We start from the raw sequence: 15,646 nt of genomic DNA, 5'->3' as shown, positions 1-15,646 counted from the left end.
TTGACAATCTGCAATTTTAAAGGTTTTGGCTTTATTTAAGCTCACTTGGTGGGGATGGACATGTATAACTCCTCAAGGATTGGGAGGCGAATGTAGGACCAGATCCTATAGTACTTAGGCAAAACTCTCATTGAAATCAATGAGAGTTTTGCCTGAGTAAGGAGTGTAGAACTTATTCCTTGGACAGGACGTTCAAATTCTGCCTTCAGTTACACAGGTGCAATTTCTATTGACGTCAGAGAGTTCACATGTCAGTAGGAAGTATACCAACAGAGAAAACTTTGGCTCATTCCAGCCTACAAATCAGTCATGTATTTGTGTCAACAAGCAGCATACAACTAAATGAAACCTGTCTAGAAACAATTTTATTTAAAAAACGGTCATGCAGCATATATGCAATTTGCTTATAGTAATGCCCAAAGAGCGGTTTCCCTGTGAAACAATTATTTTCAGCAATTTTTATTTACATTAAATATTTTATTTCTGATTTTGGGATGATGATATCTTTATTAAATACAAAATCTAAAAGTTTAATATCTGATTGGCAAGAACATAACTTTCCACCATATAAAAGTACTGCAAGAGTAATTCTATACATTTAAGTGTAATATACTGAAGCAATATATAGAAGGTATGAAATCAGTTTTAGATGCTTGAATAGTATCAGTCATTTTCATGGAACAACCACAATATTTCCTTGGCATAGTAGTCCTATAAGTGCAGGTAAAGGGTTTAACTGAAATATTAACTTGCTCACACAGGTGCAGAGCACACTTCATCTTTTAAAATATAAATGCTAAATAAACACAAAAGATTTTACAATAATCTGACTGACCCTAACAAACTGCTGGTTGTACAAAAATGCATCAACTAAACTGTTTGGCCCTTCACGCTGGTGGAGCTTAAATCACTTTATGGATTTAATCACTGCTATTTTGCTCTGACAAGATGTAGCTTTTAAGTGGATGGCAACTTTTTGATTGAGAAAAAGCCAACAACTAAAGATAATTAAGAACAAGTTAAAATAAGATAGATAATCTATTTTAGAAAGATTTGTCTGGCAATTCTACATCTGTTATTGCCATCTTTCTTCATATACTGTAGTAATGTAAGAATACTTCAAACTACAGTACTTTTTATGTTGCAAATATATTCTATGAACACAATCAAAAGATAGCAACAAATTTTACTCCTTTAGTTGTGATTCAGGATTCACAGAATTGCTTCTTAATGACAAAGATTTATGCAAAAACTGCCTGATCACAGACAGAGATCTGTTCTCAGTTACACCAGTAACAGAGCACAAATTTGGCCTTGTGTTGAAAATACATCACAGTGTGAAAAAATAATTGTAGTAGTTAATGGAAAGAATTAACACACCCTGGGGGAAAGGGGAGCAGGAAGTTGGTGATCATATATTGCCATCGGATTGGGATCTTTTTCTCTTAAACATTGGACACAAACCACAACTTAAACACATGCACATGCATTTTCTATTGAATATTTACAAATTCAGCAGCAGCAGGGTGTTACACTAGAAATTTATGTTATAATTTACAAAATACTACAAGTGTGCATCTCCCAATTTCTTATTAGTAAGCCATTTTCTTCTGTAGCTAAAGATCTTAAGTCTTTCTAAACAATACAGAATAAATGTCATTACAGTGAACATGACCAGGAGAACACTCCAATTACAAGAATATTTCCATGCAATCAATTCATACCTGGGATTTCAACAGGATGCTTCTCCTTTTTGAAACACAGTTCTGACACCACCACTTTATGATCTGAGAAATGCATTTTACTTGTTTATTTTAGCTGTTTTTTGGTAACATTAAGACCCCACCCCTCTGAAAACAATACAGAAATACTTAGCATTATCAACAAGATACAGACAACGTTTTAGAGATTTTGCATAAGCCTGGGGTACTTTAATGAACTTTCTAGCTATAGCACCACATTTCATTGCCAGTCAGAGTGTTTTATAAGCACAGCTCACTGTAAAAATATTATAAATACCAACTTTTGGCATGATGTAGTTACAAATTTGATGCAAAGTTATTTTGTGTTATCATACTTTTGAACATTGCAATACTAGGGAAGTAACCTCAGCACAAGGCATAATCATGTTCATGTAAACTCACATACAGATTTTACAACTATTACTTATCACAACTGGAGATGAAGCAAGCAAGCCTTAAAAATTACTCTTTTCATTAGGCCATGAAGGCAGAAGCAGATCAACACAGTGGTAAAATGTTGATTCAGATCTGAGTTTTATATAGAGATAGGCTGGCTCAAGGGAATTAAAAATACACAGTGCAGTGTTTCCCTTTTTACTTATTCTGTCTTGATGTCCAATGGGAAGATTCTCCATCACTCAAAATCAAGAGTGTAGTTTTGACATTCATAATTTAAAACTAAGACAAAAGCAAAACCCATCAAAAATATAAGGCTAGCAGAGGATCTATATCCATACATTCAAATACATAGTGACAGGCTACAAATGTACAGTGCTTACATAAAAAATATAATCTATGTTTTGTCAATTATAATATGAATTCTCTTAGGCCAAAGCAGCACTGAAAGTTGAAACATTAGCTTCTTTACACATTACTTCTCTTCTGACATCATCTAAGGACTATTTTCATACTAGAGACTAGTCATTCTTTTTTCCCGTTTCTTAGGTCTAAGATTTTTCATTAGCTAGCATTTTATGATTCTGTGATAAGAAATATATCCATTTCAGATAGATACTGTTTTAGATAGTTTTAAAACTACTTTCACTCGAGTGTTTGCTTGGGAATTGATACAGGAGCCGAAGCCATTTTCATCCACAGTTTTATACGCAGGAGTTAGAATTAAACAAGCAGGTAAAATGTAAACAATTATTGAAATGTTGCCTTCATTCTGCGCAATGTGTCCTGAATTTTTCGGGAATGTTTTTCAGCTGGTATCTGATGGAAGTTGGCACAGTTGTCAGCTGCTAAAGCAGAAATATCTGCATCATTAAAATGAGCTATTCTTTGTTTGAGGTAAGACTGGAGCTTGAAATCTGTAGTAAAGGTATAGGGATTTTCTTGAAATGCATGAACCTGGCTCACAACTTTTGCAATGTTTCTTTAAAGAAAATAGAGAAAAACATTAGTCTGCTTTAGTGCTGATAATAAAACATTAAAAGGAAATCCAAAGGCACATGGCATCCATTTGTACAGTATTTGTCTCTTTAATAAGTTGCCAAAACGACTGAAGTGTTTTAAACTGCCAAAAGTGCACTGATGTGTTACTTCTTATGACTCACTAGACAATATAGGTGACATATGTATAATTAAAATAATTACCTAAGTTTAGTCCACTTATGAGCTCCGTTTGTCATAGTAAATCCTCCAGTTTCAAGCTGCTGGACGTGCATGGCCAGAACATGGGCTGATGGAATTGTAGGGAGCGTTTTGAATCTCTCTCCTTCCATCAAACACAAACTGTCACTTTTTAAAAACACCTGGTATAATTTACACAAGGAAAGCGCGTGATAAATGTCAGAGCAGGCTTCATAAAGTAGTCCTCGGTTTTATGTCTTTAACAAACATTTTTGTTTTACAGTAATTTTTTCATGTACACTATAGAAATTAAAATAGAGATGAAGGAGATAATGCATTTTATCAACCTGGTGGCAGCTCAATTAAGGTAGAGTATGGAACAAAAGTTACTTTAATTAGAAGATAGCCCATATGGAATTCTTAATAAACATTTCTAATTTACAACCAACATGTTATAGCTGGAATCACAGAATGCACCTTAGGGCTAAGCAAACTCAGTTTCACAAGTACATAAAGTTAGTTATGAAATGTTATGACAATTACTGAGAGATGTTGTTTGAGATTTTCAAAGGTCACTAGGGAACACAGCTATGTAATTCCCTTTGAAATTAATAGGAGCTGGGTGCCAATCTCCTAGCTGGCTCTGAAAATCTCTGCCCTTGTTTTCAGTCATTCAAAATAGAGTTTTACAAAATACTAGAGTGAAAGTGTTAACATTTAACTCTTGGTATGTGGCATCTTTAAAAAGTGGCAATGGGTTAGGCCTTGCATCAAAAGCCTAAATAATGGAGCAAGATAAGATGTCCAAGATGATTTTATTAGCACTACTAGCAGTCTGGGGTACTGCTGACAACTGAGGTATTCCTGAGTCCCTTGGTGAGTAAGTAGACTGGCCTTTGTTTTGGGCTAAATAGTCCCAGGTGTTATTTGGTAAGACTGAACTGAGCATCCCTGCCTTCGCATTTTTCTCCCTTGGCAGTCAGCTAGAGCTTGAGCTTAGAGCAGCGGTGGGTTATCCACTGGGAGCTGCGGGCAGCCACGCAAATGTAAACAAATGGTCTGGCGGCCCGCCAGCAGCTTGCCCTGATGGGCTGCAGCTTGCTCACCATGGGCTTGGAGATCTTGCATACTGCAAGGCTAAATTTATTTAGTTTTCTTTTGGGTTTGTCTGATAATTTGGGCTCTTTGTATTCTTAAAGATTTGTGGTCAGAAAAGTCATTGTTAAAACGGCAGCGTTCCCACACAAAATATTTGCTCCCTGTGTGCATTTGGCCATAACTGCTGATTTATTAACTAAAATAAATGGTCAATGGATCTGGTTGAAAAAAGGAAAGAATTCTGCAGAAACTTTTGGTAAATTCCAAAGCATTTGCCTGTTACGTTTTGTAATGGTCTAATTTTCCTTTTTATTGAAAAAAGGAAATTGAAGAAAACTGAAGTCTTTTCACACAAAAAAACCTAACAGTTTTCCAATAGGCCAAATGTAGACAAAATTTCATTATAAAATTCTAACCAGATCTTATTGTTAGTAATTTTACTTCTGTTACCTCTGTAGCATCAACATACCTATGGGAGAGTGAACTGTTCTGCCCTGACTATCATCAAAATAATTGTTAATTAAGTGCTAGTTGCACAATATTAATTTCTGGCAATTAGATGCAAGCCAGAAAAAAATGCAACTTGACTTTCAAAGCCCAGGTTGGCATTTTGGTCTTGGCAGGTGGAAAAACCCAAACAGTCAACTGCAAAGTAATCAAGTTTATGTGGAAGTCATTAAACAAGAAACAATTTTTTATACAGTATAAACTGTATTTTGGCTTCAGTCCAGCAAAGAGACCTAATGAAGTGTCACATAAGTATTTCACATGAGAGACTCATACTGTACCTCAACAGCCTTAAGTTCTTCCATTATTTCAGACACTTTTGATGGTAAAATTTTCCAAGCCTTAAAAAAGGAAATAAAATACTTTGATAACTTTTCAAATTAATCTTGTTAATGGAACAGACTTACTTTTGCTAAAAACAAAATAGCTACATGGGGGGAAAAAAGTCCAAAAGTCTCACTTACTGGTAGCTGTCGTACTATAAGATTTTCCAGCCCTCTTAATATTTGCATTGCGGTAGCAAAATTTCTTTGTTCATAGCAAGATTTTGCTATAAGGAGAAATTTTGATAGTAAATTCACCTGCAACTGGAAAAAATAAAGTTAAATATTAAAATCTACTACATCACACTGGTCTGGTCCATGACAAGGGGTCTTAGGCATTACGGTAATACAAATAATAAATAATAATAATTTGCTGGAGCTAAAACAAATAATATGTTTGAGAGTCATCACATGAAGCCAATTGCTATGAAGAAACTTAAGCAGGATACCATTTTATTTCCATTGAGGACATAGTCCAAAGGCCAAATTGCAACTCTACTGCCAGTAAAACTCTTGATTCTAAAACTCTTAACTGGGTGGGAAGACATACGGTAATTAATTCTAAGGAGGCAAAAGGACAGAAACAATTGGGAACAAGTGAGGGACTAAATGAACATCACTCATCTAAATGAGTTCAAGTGTAGTACCAATTGTATAAACTGGCATGTTAAAAGTTGGCAAAATAAATAGACTTTGTTACATTCTGATTGGCTAAATTACAACAACAAACTGAATAATACTATACTCAAAATTGACAGAGGATTAGAGAACTGTATGTTATGGCTGCCATATTCTGATAAATTACCCCATCTCAGGCTTTGTTTTCAAAAGCAGCAAAAGCTGCTCTCCAATTTGTATGTTTCTGAGAAGTGCGATAGACAAACAAGTAAACAAACAAAAACAACAGCAACAGTTATAAGGTAATTACAATTTGGGGGTTTGGTGACAAACCTTTCATACTCTCTTAAGGTTAATGAAAATATCAAAAGTCCATGATAAAGTTGTTATACTAGAGTTCTTTATTGCACAAATAGTCTGACTGAACACAGAGGAATATGAGGTAATTAGTCACCTGTAATTGTTGTTCTTTGAAGGTACCTATTTTTATGGATTACCACTTTGGGGTGGATTTGCAGACCTGGATGGAGCTCCCATAACTTATCATTCTAAGGCCTGGTCTACACTAGGAGTTTATATCGAATTTAGCGCCGTTACATCGAATTAACCCCGCACCCGTCCACACCACGAAGCTATTTAATTCGACATAGAGCTGTCTTAAATTCGACTTCTGTACTCCTCGAAAACGAGAGGAGTAGCGCTAAATTCGAAATGGCAATATCGAATTAGGCTAGGTGTGGATGGAAATCGACGGTAATAGCTCCGGGAGCTATCCCACAGTGCACCACTCTGTTGACGCTCTGGACAGCACTTCGAGCTCGGATGCTCTGACCAGCCACACAGGAAAAGCCCCGGGAAAATTTGAATTCCTTTTCCTGTCTGGGCAGTTTGAATCTCATTTTCTGTTTGGACAGCGTGGAGAGCTCAGCAGCACTGGCAACGATGCAGAGCTCTCCAGCAGAGATGGCCGTGCAATCTAATAGAAAGAGGGCCCCAGCATGGACTGATCGGGAAGTCTTGGATCTCATCGCTGTGTGGGGCGATGAGTCCGTGCTTTCAGAGCTGCGCTCCAAAAGAAGGAATGCAAAGATCTACGAGAAGATCTCTAAAGCCATGGCAGAGAGAGGATACAGCCGGGATGCAACGCAGTGCCGCGTGAAAATCAGGGAGCTGAGACAAGGCTACCAAAAAACCAAAGAGGCAAACCGACGCTCCGGATCCCAGCCCCACACATCACGTTTCTACGAGGCACTGCATTCCATCCTAGGTGCGGCCGCCACCACTACCCCACCAGTGACCGTGGACTCAGAGGATGGGATACTGTCCACGGCCGGTTCCTCGTCGGAAATGTTAGCGGACGGGGAAGATGAGGAAGGAGATGAGGAGGACGAGGCAGTCGACAGCGCTTGCACCACTGATTTCCCCGACAGCCAGGAGCTCTTCATCACCCTTACCGAGATCCCCTACCAACCATCCACAGCCGTTACCCCGGACACCGAATCAGGGGAAGGATCAAGCAGTGAGTGCTTTAAACATCTAAACATGTAATTTTAACATAACTGGTCCACCGTGGTAACACACGTTCCCACGCCATGAGTCCAGTAAGTAGTCTGGGATCATGGCACGGCACAGCATGGCGGCATACGGCCCTGGCCTCTGCATGGTCTCCCGAAGCATTCTTCCCCTCTCGCTCTCCGAGATCCTCATTAGAGTTATATCGCACATGACGCCCTGCTTTAAATTAGGGAGGGGAATGTTAGTATTGGGACTGCTTTACAGCCACGCGGTGGAGGCGGCAGAGGGGCAGCATACAGTGATCTTTCCCGGGGACAGCCGCGAGGTGGTGGGACAGGGGCAGAGCTCATGCTTCCCTGATTGCTGCCAGCAGAGAGTGGCCTTGCATTCAGTGCGAAAGGAGCCCAGTGCTACTATTACATTTTTAAGCTGCCACAAGTCTACGGCTTACCATGTTTTCCTGCAACAAAAGTAGAGGTGTCCTGCCACGCTTCTCTGATCGCAACTGCAAGACCCCAGGCACTGAAGGCGAGGGCCGAAAATTCGACCTTGTCCTGTGTGCGCATGTGAAAGGTCCAGTGCATGGTGTTGTTCACAGAGAAAGACTATGTTCTTTGTTAGCAACTTCATTTATCTGTCTCAGGAATTTACTCCCTTTTTCCCATTCCCACAGACACATCTGCGACTGTCTCCCAACCCAGCCTGGCATCACACTCCCAGAGGCTAGCGCAGATTAGGAGAAGGAAGAGAAAGACGCGTGAAGACATGTTTTATGAACTTATGGAGTGCTCACGAGAGCAGGCAGCCCAGACGACACAGTGGAGGGAGAACTTGTCACAAATGCACAGAGCAGTCATGGAACGGGAGGAGAGGTGGCGCCAGGAGGACCAGCAGGCTACTCGAACCCTGCTTGGACTAATGAGGGAGCAAACGGAGACGCTCCGGCGCCTAGTGGATGTTCTGCAAGACCGGAGGCAGGAGGACAGAGCCCTGCTTCTGTCTATCTCTAACCGCCCTCCCCCGCCACCAAGTCCCACACCCCCCTCACCAAAAGTCCAAAGAAGGAGGGGCGGCAAGGGCCGTTAAAACTTTCAGTCGGCCCCTGCACACTGCTGCAGCAATGGAAGGCTCTCGTTCCAAAGTTTGAAAAGCCCTTTCCTACCCATCTCACAATAGCCCACGTCCAAGTTTCCTCCCCCCCTTTTCATGTGCGGTTCATAATAAAACATCTGTTTCTGTTAAGTACTGTTTCCGAGAGTGTCTTTTAGAGGGGATTCTGTCTGAAGGGGGGGAAGGGGTTTGTTACTTGGACAGGACAGTCACCTGTAGCAGGCTACAGAGGCGGGGGCAGGTCCAGCATCAGGACACATACACAGTACAGTCACCAGTTACCCTGGTCAGTCTGGGAGGCGGTTTTCATGTTCTGGGGTGCGAGGGGGTTGATCTGTGACTTTGTGGCGGGGGAGGGCAGTTACAGATCTTCTGCCGCGGTCCTTATCCTGGATCACAGAGCCACGCAGCAGGGGATCTGTTACCCTCCGCCCCCTGCCAGAAAGTCACTTGGCCGACACATACATGCAGTCCCGCCCAGGACTGCTGGCAGGCTGCGTTGAAACAACCAATCCAGCACTGCGGAGCCTGTCATTCCCGGAGTTTAGAAGCATCATTTGCATCAAAACAATAAACCAGCCCCCCGCCACAGTCTGCGTCCCCGGTTTAAAACATTCCCGCGAAAACAGTAAGAAAGAGAACCTTGTTCAGTAACAAAACGGAACAGATTTTATTTGTTGGGAAGGTGGGGAAGGGGGTATGTAACTTGGAAGGATAGTCAACAGTAACTGGGTAAAGAAACGGGGGCAGGTTCAGTATCTGTGTCCACAAAGTGAACAGTCACTGGAGACCCTGCTCAGTCAGGAACCTGGCTTTCAAAGCCTCCCTGATGCACAGCGCGTCCCGCTGGGATCTTCTAATCGCCCGGCTGTCTGGCTGGACGTAATCAGAAGCCAGGCTATTTGCCTCAAGCTCCCACCCCGCCATAAAGGTCTCCCCCTTGCTCTCACACAAATTGTGGAGCACACAGCAAGCAGCTATCACAATGGGGATATTGGTCTCGCTGAGATCACAGCGAGTGAGTAGGCTTCTCCATCTCCCCTTGAGACGGCCAAAAGCACACTCCACCACCATTCTGCACTTGCTGAGCCGGTAGTTGAATAGTTCTTTCCCTGAGTCCAGTGCGCCAGTGTAGGGCTTCATGAGCCAGGGCATTAGCGGGTATGCAGGGTCCCCGAGGATGACTGTAGGCATCTCCACATCCCCAACAGTTACTTTGTGGTCCGGGAAGTAAAGACCTTCCTGCAGCCGTCTATACAGACCAGAGTTCCTGAACACCCTAGCGTCATGAACCTTGCCAGGCCATCCAACGTAGATATTGGTAAAACGTCCCCGATGGTCCACCAGTGCTTGCAGCACCATGGAAAAGTACCCCTTTCTGTTGATGTACTGGCTGGCCTGTTGGTCCGGTGCCAGGATAGGGATGTGAGTCCCATCTATAGCCCCACCGCAGTTTGGGAATCCCATCTCGGCAAAGCCATCTCTGATGAGCTCCACGTTTCCCAGGGTCACTACCTTAGATAGCAGTAGCTTGACGATTGCCCTGGCTACTTGCATAACAGCAACCCCCACGGTAGACTTGCCCACACCAAAGTGGTTAGCGACGGACCGGTAGCTGTCTGGCGTTGCGAGCTTCCAGAGGGCTATGGCCACTCGCTTCTGGACAGTCAGGGCTGCCCGCATCCGGGTGTCCTTTCGCTTCAGGGCAGGGGACAGCAACTCACACAGTTCGAGGAAAGTCCCCTTCCGCATGCGAAAGTTGCGCAGCCACTGGGATTCATCCCAGACCTGCAGCACTATGTGGTCCCACCATTCTGTGCTTGTTTCACGGGCCCAGAATCGCCGTTCAACAGTATCAACAAGACCCAGTGACAGCGAGATGTCCTGGGCGCTGGGTCTCATGTTCTCAGAGAGGTCGGAGCTAGTGTCCGACTTCATGCCGTCACGGTGGTGCCGTAGCCTCCTCTCATGATTGATCTGCAGCTGCCTCTGGTACAGGTGGAGGAGAAGCTGCGAGGCGTTGAGAACTGCCACAACTGCAGCGATGGTCGCAGCGGGATCCATGCTCGCACTGCTGTGGCGTCCGCGCTGTCAGTAATCAGAAAAGCGCGCGAACTGATTTCCCACCGGCGCTTTCAGGGAGGGAGGGAGGGAGGGCGTGAGTGACGGACGGATGACGACAGGCGCCCAAAAGCACCCTCGACACATTTTTTTACCCAGAAGGCATTTGGGGCTCGACCCAGAATTCCAATGGGCAGCGGGGACTGCGGGAACTGTGGGATAGCTGCCCACAGTGCACCGCTTCCAATGTCGACGCTTGCCCCGTTAGTGTGGACTCACAAAGTCTCACAAAGTCGAATTACTGTCCTTAGTGTGGACACACACGTTCGACTTAGTAATATCGATTCCACATAGTCGAATTAACTAAAATCGAAGTACTCTCGTAGTGTAGACAAGGCCTAAGACACATTACAGACTACCCCTATTGAGGTATGAGTGCTCATCTCTCTTCACGTGGGAAGTAAAAATACTCCCATGATAGCCAATTGAAAGACAAAACAGAAATATTCTGTTCAGGAGTAAGAGGGTGAGGGGTAATTCACTGAGAATATAGCTTCAGAAAATCAACAAATGAGCAGCTGGCTCCTATCTGAAGATATTATCTTAATGATTCTCACTTATGGAGACATGCTCCAGGGAGGTCTCCAATATAAAAAGAAAATAAATCATGCACACAGTGATGTTCACTAAATGTATGGTGACCACTTGGAATTGGATTAGACTGGTTTAATCTGCATGGGCAGATTCAGTTCCAGGTCTAGAATCATGGTCAGAAAGGAATTGACCATTAAAGCATTGGGAGCAGCCTAAGTACTTCTTGCACTGCCAGTGGTGATGCTATTTGCTTGGCAGATAAAAACTTAGGGTTTGGGAACTTGAACTCTGTCGTCACCACAAATTTTTATACAAAAGTTGTTACCAACACCCACCATGAGTTGTTATGGGACCACTGGTTTCTGTTGACTTTATCATAATTAATTTAGAAAATGTTGTATTAATAAGTTAATGGAGAGATTTCTGATGAAGACATTCAGAATGTATATACCAATGCACAAAATGACTTCATGTTTAATAAACATCAAGCTTTATTTTTTCTCTTGAGGAAAGTATTAGTTCAATTGACCTTAAAAGTAGACTAGAAATGTGAGAAAATGAAATTAGAAGAGGGAAAAAAAAAGGTACATTTTGTTTTAGGATTTGTTACTTGAGCTAAAACAGCAGCAGAACTGCAGCACCCTGCCTCTCAAAGTTCTAGTTAGAAAGCCTTTCAATGCTAAGGCGGCCATTTCAATAGCAGAAAGTCAGACATCTTATCTTCTATTAAGAATTCTTATATTCTATTAAGTCTTTAACCCCACCACCAGAACAGATCCAAAACACTAAGCGGATCTGCCAACAACAGTGCAACAAACTGTTGCCAACACATTGGCAGGCATATTTCAGGCTTTTTGTGTAGGTTTGCTATATAGAAACAGTAAACAATAGTAAATAATTAACTACTTCCTAATTTAATAACCAAATCAAAATTATAGCAAACCTTGGAAGTATGACTTGTAACAATTTCAGCAGCAACCCAGGTGCTGATATTGTCTGCATTTCTTAAAAGCTGTAAGAGGTACTTGTCTTGTATGCAATTTGGCAGAAAGAGGTTACAGACTTTAAGTGACAGTGATTCAGTGGAAACAGCTCTGTGAAACACAAACAGAGAATTTAGACATTACAACTACAAAACATAAAGGAAAAGATGTTAACATTCTAATAATTTTTAAAATGAATAACATGTTTAGTTACAATCTTGATTTATACATTTTAAAAGGGCATGTGCTGGGTTTCTATCATACGTTAATTTCTCTTTTCTATGTAGACTTTATAATTCCAGTACCAACATACATTGTACATATCTACAGATGGGACTACTTAAAAAAAAAAATCACAAGTTTTGCAACTTGAGCAATTTCTTTAGTTTGACTAACAATCACAAAGCATTTCCCCCCATCATAAATAGTGGTCAAATGGCCATACTCACTGAAAAGTTAGTCTGGCTTTTATTTTGTGGAATATGAACATGAACACAAAAAAATGAGATTCTAAAAGAGAGTCCTGTCTGCACTACAACACAGTAGGAGCTAGATGGCATTTTTATTGGATTTTAAATGGTAGGGCAAAAGATCCAGCTTGTGTCCCCTTTCTTAGAGATGTCTAGAGTCTAGATGTCACAATTAACAATTACTAGATAGAAACTAACTGAATCCACATACCAATTAAGATGAATTAAAACAAAAACAAGGATAATGAAGATTGTTTGTGAACTGGTGATAATGTTAATATTTATTCTGGATTAGAGCCGGGCAAGTAATAAAAATCTGAATCACTTTTATTTAAAACCTGCAATAAAATTCCTATATGTTTACAAACAGAATTTCATTATTTTTCCATCTTTTAGTACTGATTGAATAATTCATATATATCTATCTATCTATATGGATATAATTACAACAATATATACTTGAAAAATATCATGGGGAGGATAGCTCAGTGGTTTGAGCATTGGCCCGCTAAACCCAGGGTTGTGAGTTCAATCCTTGAGGGGGCCATTTAGGGATCGGGGGCAAAAAAATTGGTCCTGCTAGTGAAGGCAGGGGACTGGACTTGATGACCCTTCCAGTTCTATGAGACAGGTATATCTCCATAATCACAATACTTTTCAAAAACATATTCAGCAAATATTTTTTGACCTGATCTACTCTGATTTCAAGTCACCTGGACAATATGGCCTAAAGAAAATTTTTTGGTCTGCTGAACTTCATTTTACAAGTCATCTGAAGGATAAAACTCAATGTAAAAAGAAAATTCACAGTGAGGAATAATGGAAAGACAATGTAGATTCTCCATTTTCAACTTTCCATATATACATAGGGTGTAATACAAAAATCAACAATGCATCAGCAGGGAAGGGGGGATAGGAAAAGTAACCCACTTACTTTTGTACAGTGGTACATTTCTCTTTGACACCAAGTGCTCTTGAATTTAGGAAGTGTACTGGATGGCATTTATGGAACATTTCCTGCACAGACAAAAAATTAAATCATAGTGATCATTAGGCTTGGCAATTATTTTAGGTATCACAAGAAATACTTTTTCTTCCTCTATGTTCTCTTCTCTAAGGTTCTCAGGAGAAACCATTACCAGAACTCCTGATACTAGTGACTCCAGACATTGCAGGGACTTGGGGAGGAAATTGGGCTATTTTTCCATTGGTGTTGTGAACCTCAGAATAAATAGCAATCAACACATGGGGGATAGGTGAGGGAGGGAAGGAAGAAGGGTGACTACACAATAAACATTTACACTGATTTGTCCTCACTCGCAATAGAATCCAGTCTTTTTACCTGTTGTAACAGTGTCAGTTGACAGCAAAGCTCTTGTGCACTATATTCAGTTAAGAGAGATCCTCCTTCATTTGCTTTAGCATAAGAGCCAGAGAATTCTTCTGTAGAACTGTAATAGCATGGCTTCGGTAAAACTGACCCAACTGTGTATGGTCTTTCTTTCTGATGATGTGTAATAGGGCCATTTCCTTTGGCGAGTTTCCAGTTAAAGCTCTATACAAGAAAAAAGTAGCTTATTACAGCTGTAACTTTCCTAAAGCCTACATTGTGTCTCCCTTCAATATAACTTACTGAGGGAATGTCTACTCTGCAAACTTTTGCTCATGCAAGTTATGTCGGCATAAAGCCACCACAGTTAGTATATTGCTTCTGTGCAGGCATACTTGGCTCCTTATATTGGCGTTGTGAATACTTACCAGTAGTGCTTGTGTTGGTACACCACGCTGTACCTCATCAGCAGATTCCCAGAGTGCAACTTGCCACTGTTCAGCGCACTCTGTTTTGGGAAGTTTGGATAATGCATGGTGGAGCAGAAACAAGTCATCCAAGGGTGACTGGGAGCAAGGGGTCAACTTCCCAGCATGCAACTTTCTCCATCCCATAATGTCATCTATATCCCATAATTTTCACCTTTTTAAAAAATCTCCCAGCACCCATGTAGCATTCTTCACTGTCTGCCATTTGACAGACGCATAGAGCCTGCATAGCACTGGACTATTGTGATGAGGGTTGCAAGCACAGGACACACAATCCTCCAGTATTTGCAGAGCTGCAAGAACCACCAAATCATCAGGGAACATGATGATTTTGTGGAGGACAGATTGCTGTGGGACACAGCAAAAACCAGTTCAAGGTTGATGGTGGCATTCATGAAGCATTTGCAGATGGTGGAGTGCTGCTTCTGAGCCTGAGAAACGATCACTAACTGGTGGGATTTCATTGTAATGCAGACTTCGGATGATGAGCAATGGCTGCAGAGCTTTCAGATGTGCAAAGCCCCAATCCTGGATCGGTGTGCTGAGCTCGCCCCAACCCTCAAGCGCAAGGACACCAGACTGAGAGCTGCACTGACAGTGGAAAAGCGAGTGGCAATGGCACTGTCTTGCAACTTGCAATGCTGGATTGCTACCAGTCAATGGGAAATCATTTTGGAGTTGGACAATCCACTTTGGGAACTGTTGTCATGCAAGCATGAAGGATATAGTGGATGGATTTGCAGCAAAGGACTTAGGGGTTACAGTGGACGAGAAGCTGGATATGAGTCAACAGTGTGCCCTTGTTGCTATTTGTTCATTAAAATATCTTTGCTACCCTACCACTTCAGTGCCTGAGGATATAAAAATTAGACATTCCAATAAATGCATCATGTGATTGTTCAACTTATACAGGGTTACAGTTGCCAGTGATAAGTTAACATGATGTAATTTTAAATTAGCTGTAATTTGTATTAAATAATCATTCTTGTCAGGGCTGGCTCTAGGATTTTTGCCGCCCTAAGCAGAAACAATTTTGGCCGCCCCCCCTGTTTTTTTCTTACCCCACCCCCGCCTCGGCTCCGCCCCTTCCCCAAATCCCCAGCCCTGCCTCCTCCCCCCAGGCTCTCAAGCCTAGGAGGGAGGGGGAGAAGAGGCGCGCGCGCCGCGGCCACTCGGAGTCTCCCCTTCCCTCCCAGGCTCTCAAACCTGGGAGGAAGGGTGAGCAGCGGCGC

General features: G+C 41.8%; 1 protein-coding gene across 1 annotated transcript in view; it reads right to left on the bottom strand.

The window, feature by feature from the left end:
- Positions 1-2,888: 2,888 nt before the first annotated feature.
- Positions 2,889-15,646, bottom strand: part of KNDC1 (kinase non-catalytic C-lobe domain containing 1) — a 118,955-nt gene continuing 106,197 nt past the window's right edge. Inside the window, exons 24-30 of the mRNA XM_065408135.1 lie at positions 13,939-14,151; positions 13,531-13,613; positions 12,087-12,237; positions 5,387-5,509; positions 5,204-5,263; positions 3,342-3,499; positions 2,889-3,120 (exon numbers count right to left, since the gene is read on the bottom strand). Of these exons, the coding sequence (XP_065264207.1) occupies positions 2,889-3,120; positions 3,342-3,499; positions 5,204-5,263; positions 5,387-5,509; positions 12,087-12,237; positions 13,531-13,613; positions 13,939-14,151 (1,020 nt within the window). The remainder of the gene's footprint in view (positions 3,121-3,341; positions 3,500-5,203; positions 5,264-5,386; positions 5,510-12,086; positions 12,238-13,530; positions 13,614-13,938; positions 14,152-15,646) is intronic.

Source organism: Emys orbicularis, chromosome 7 (assembly GCF_028017835.1).
Source record: "Emys orbicularis isolate rEmyOrb1 chromosome 7, rEmyOrb1.hap1, whole genome shotgun sequence".
NCBI classification, from domain to species: Eukaryota; Metazoa; Chordata; order Testudines; family Emydidae; genus Emys; species Emys orbicularis.
This window is presented reverse-complemented; position numbering and strand designations above follow the sequence as displayed.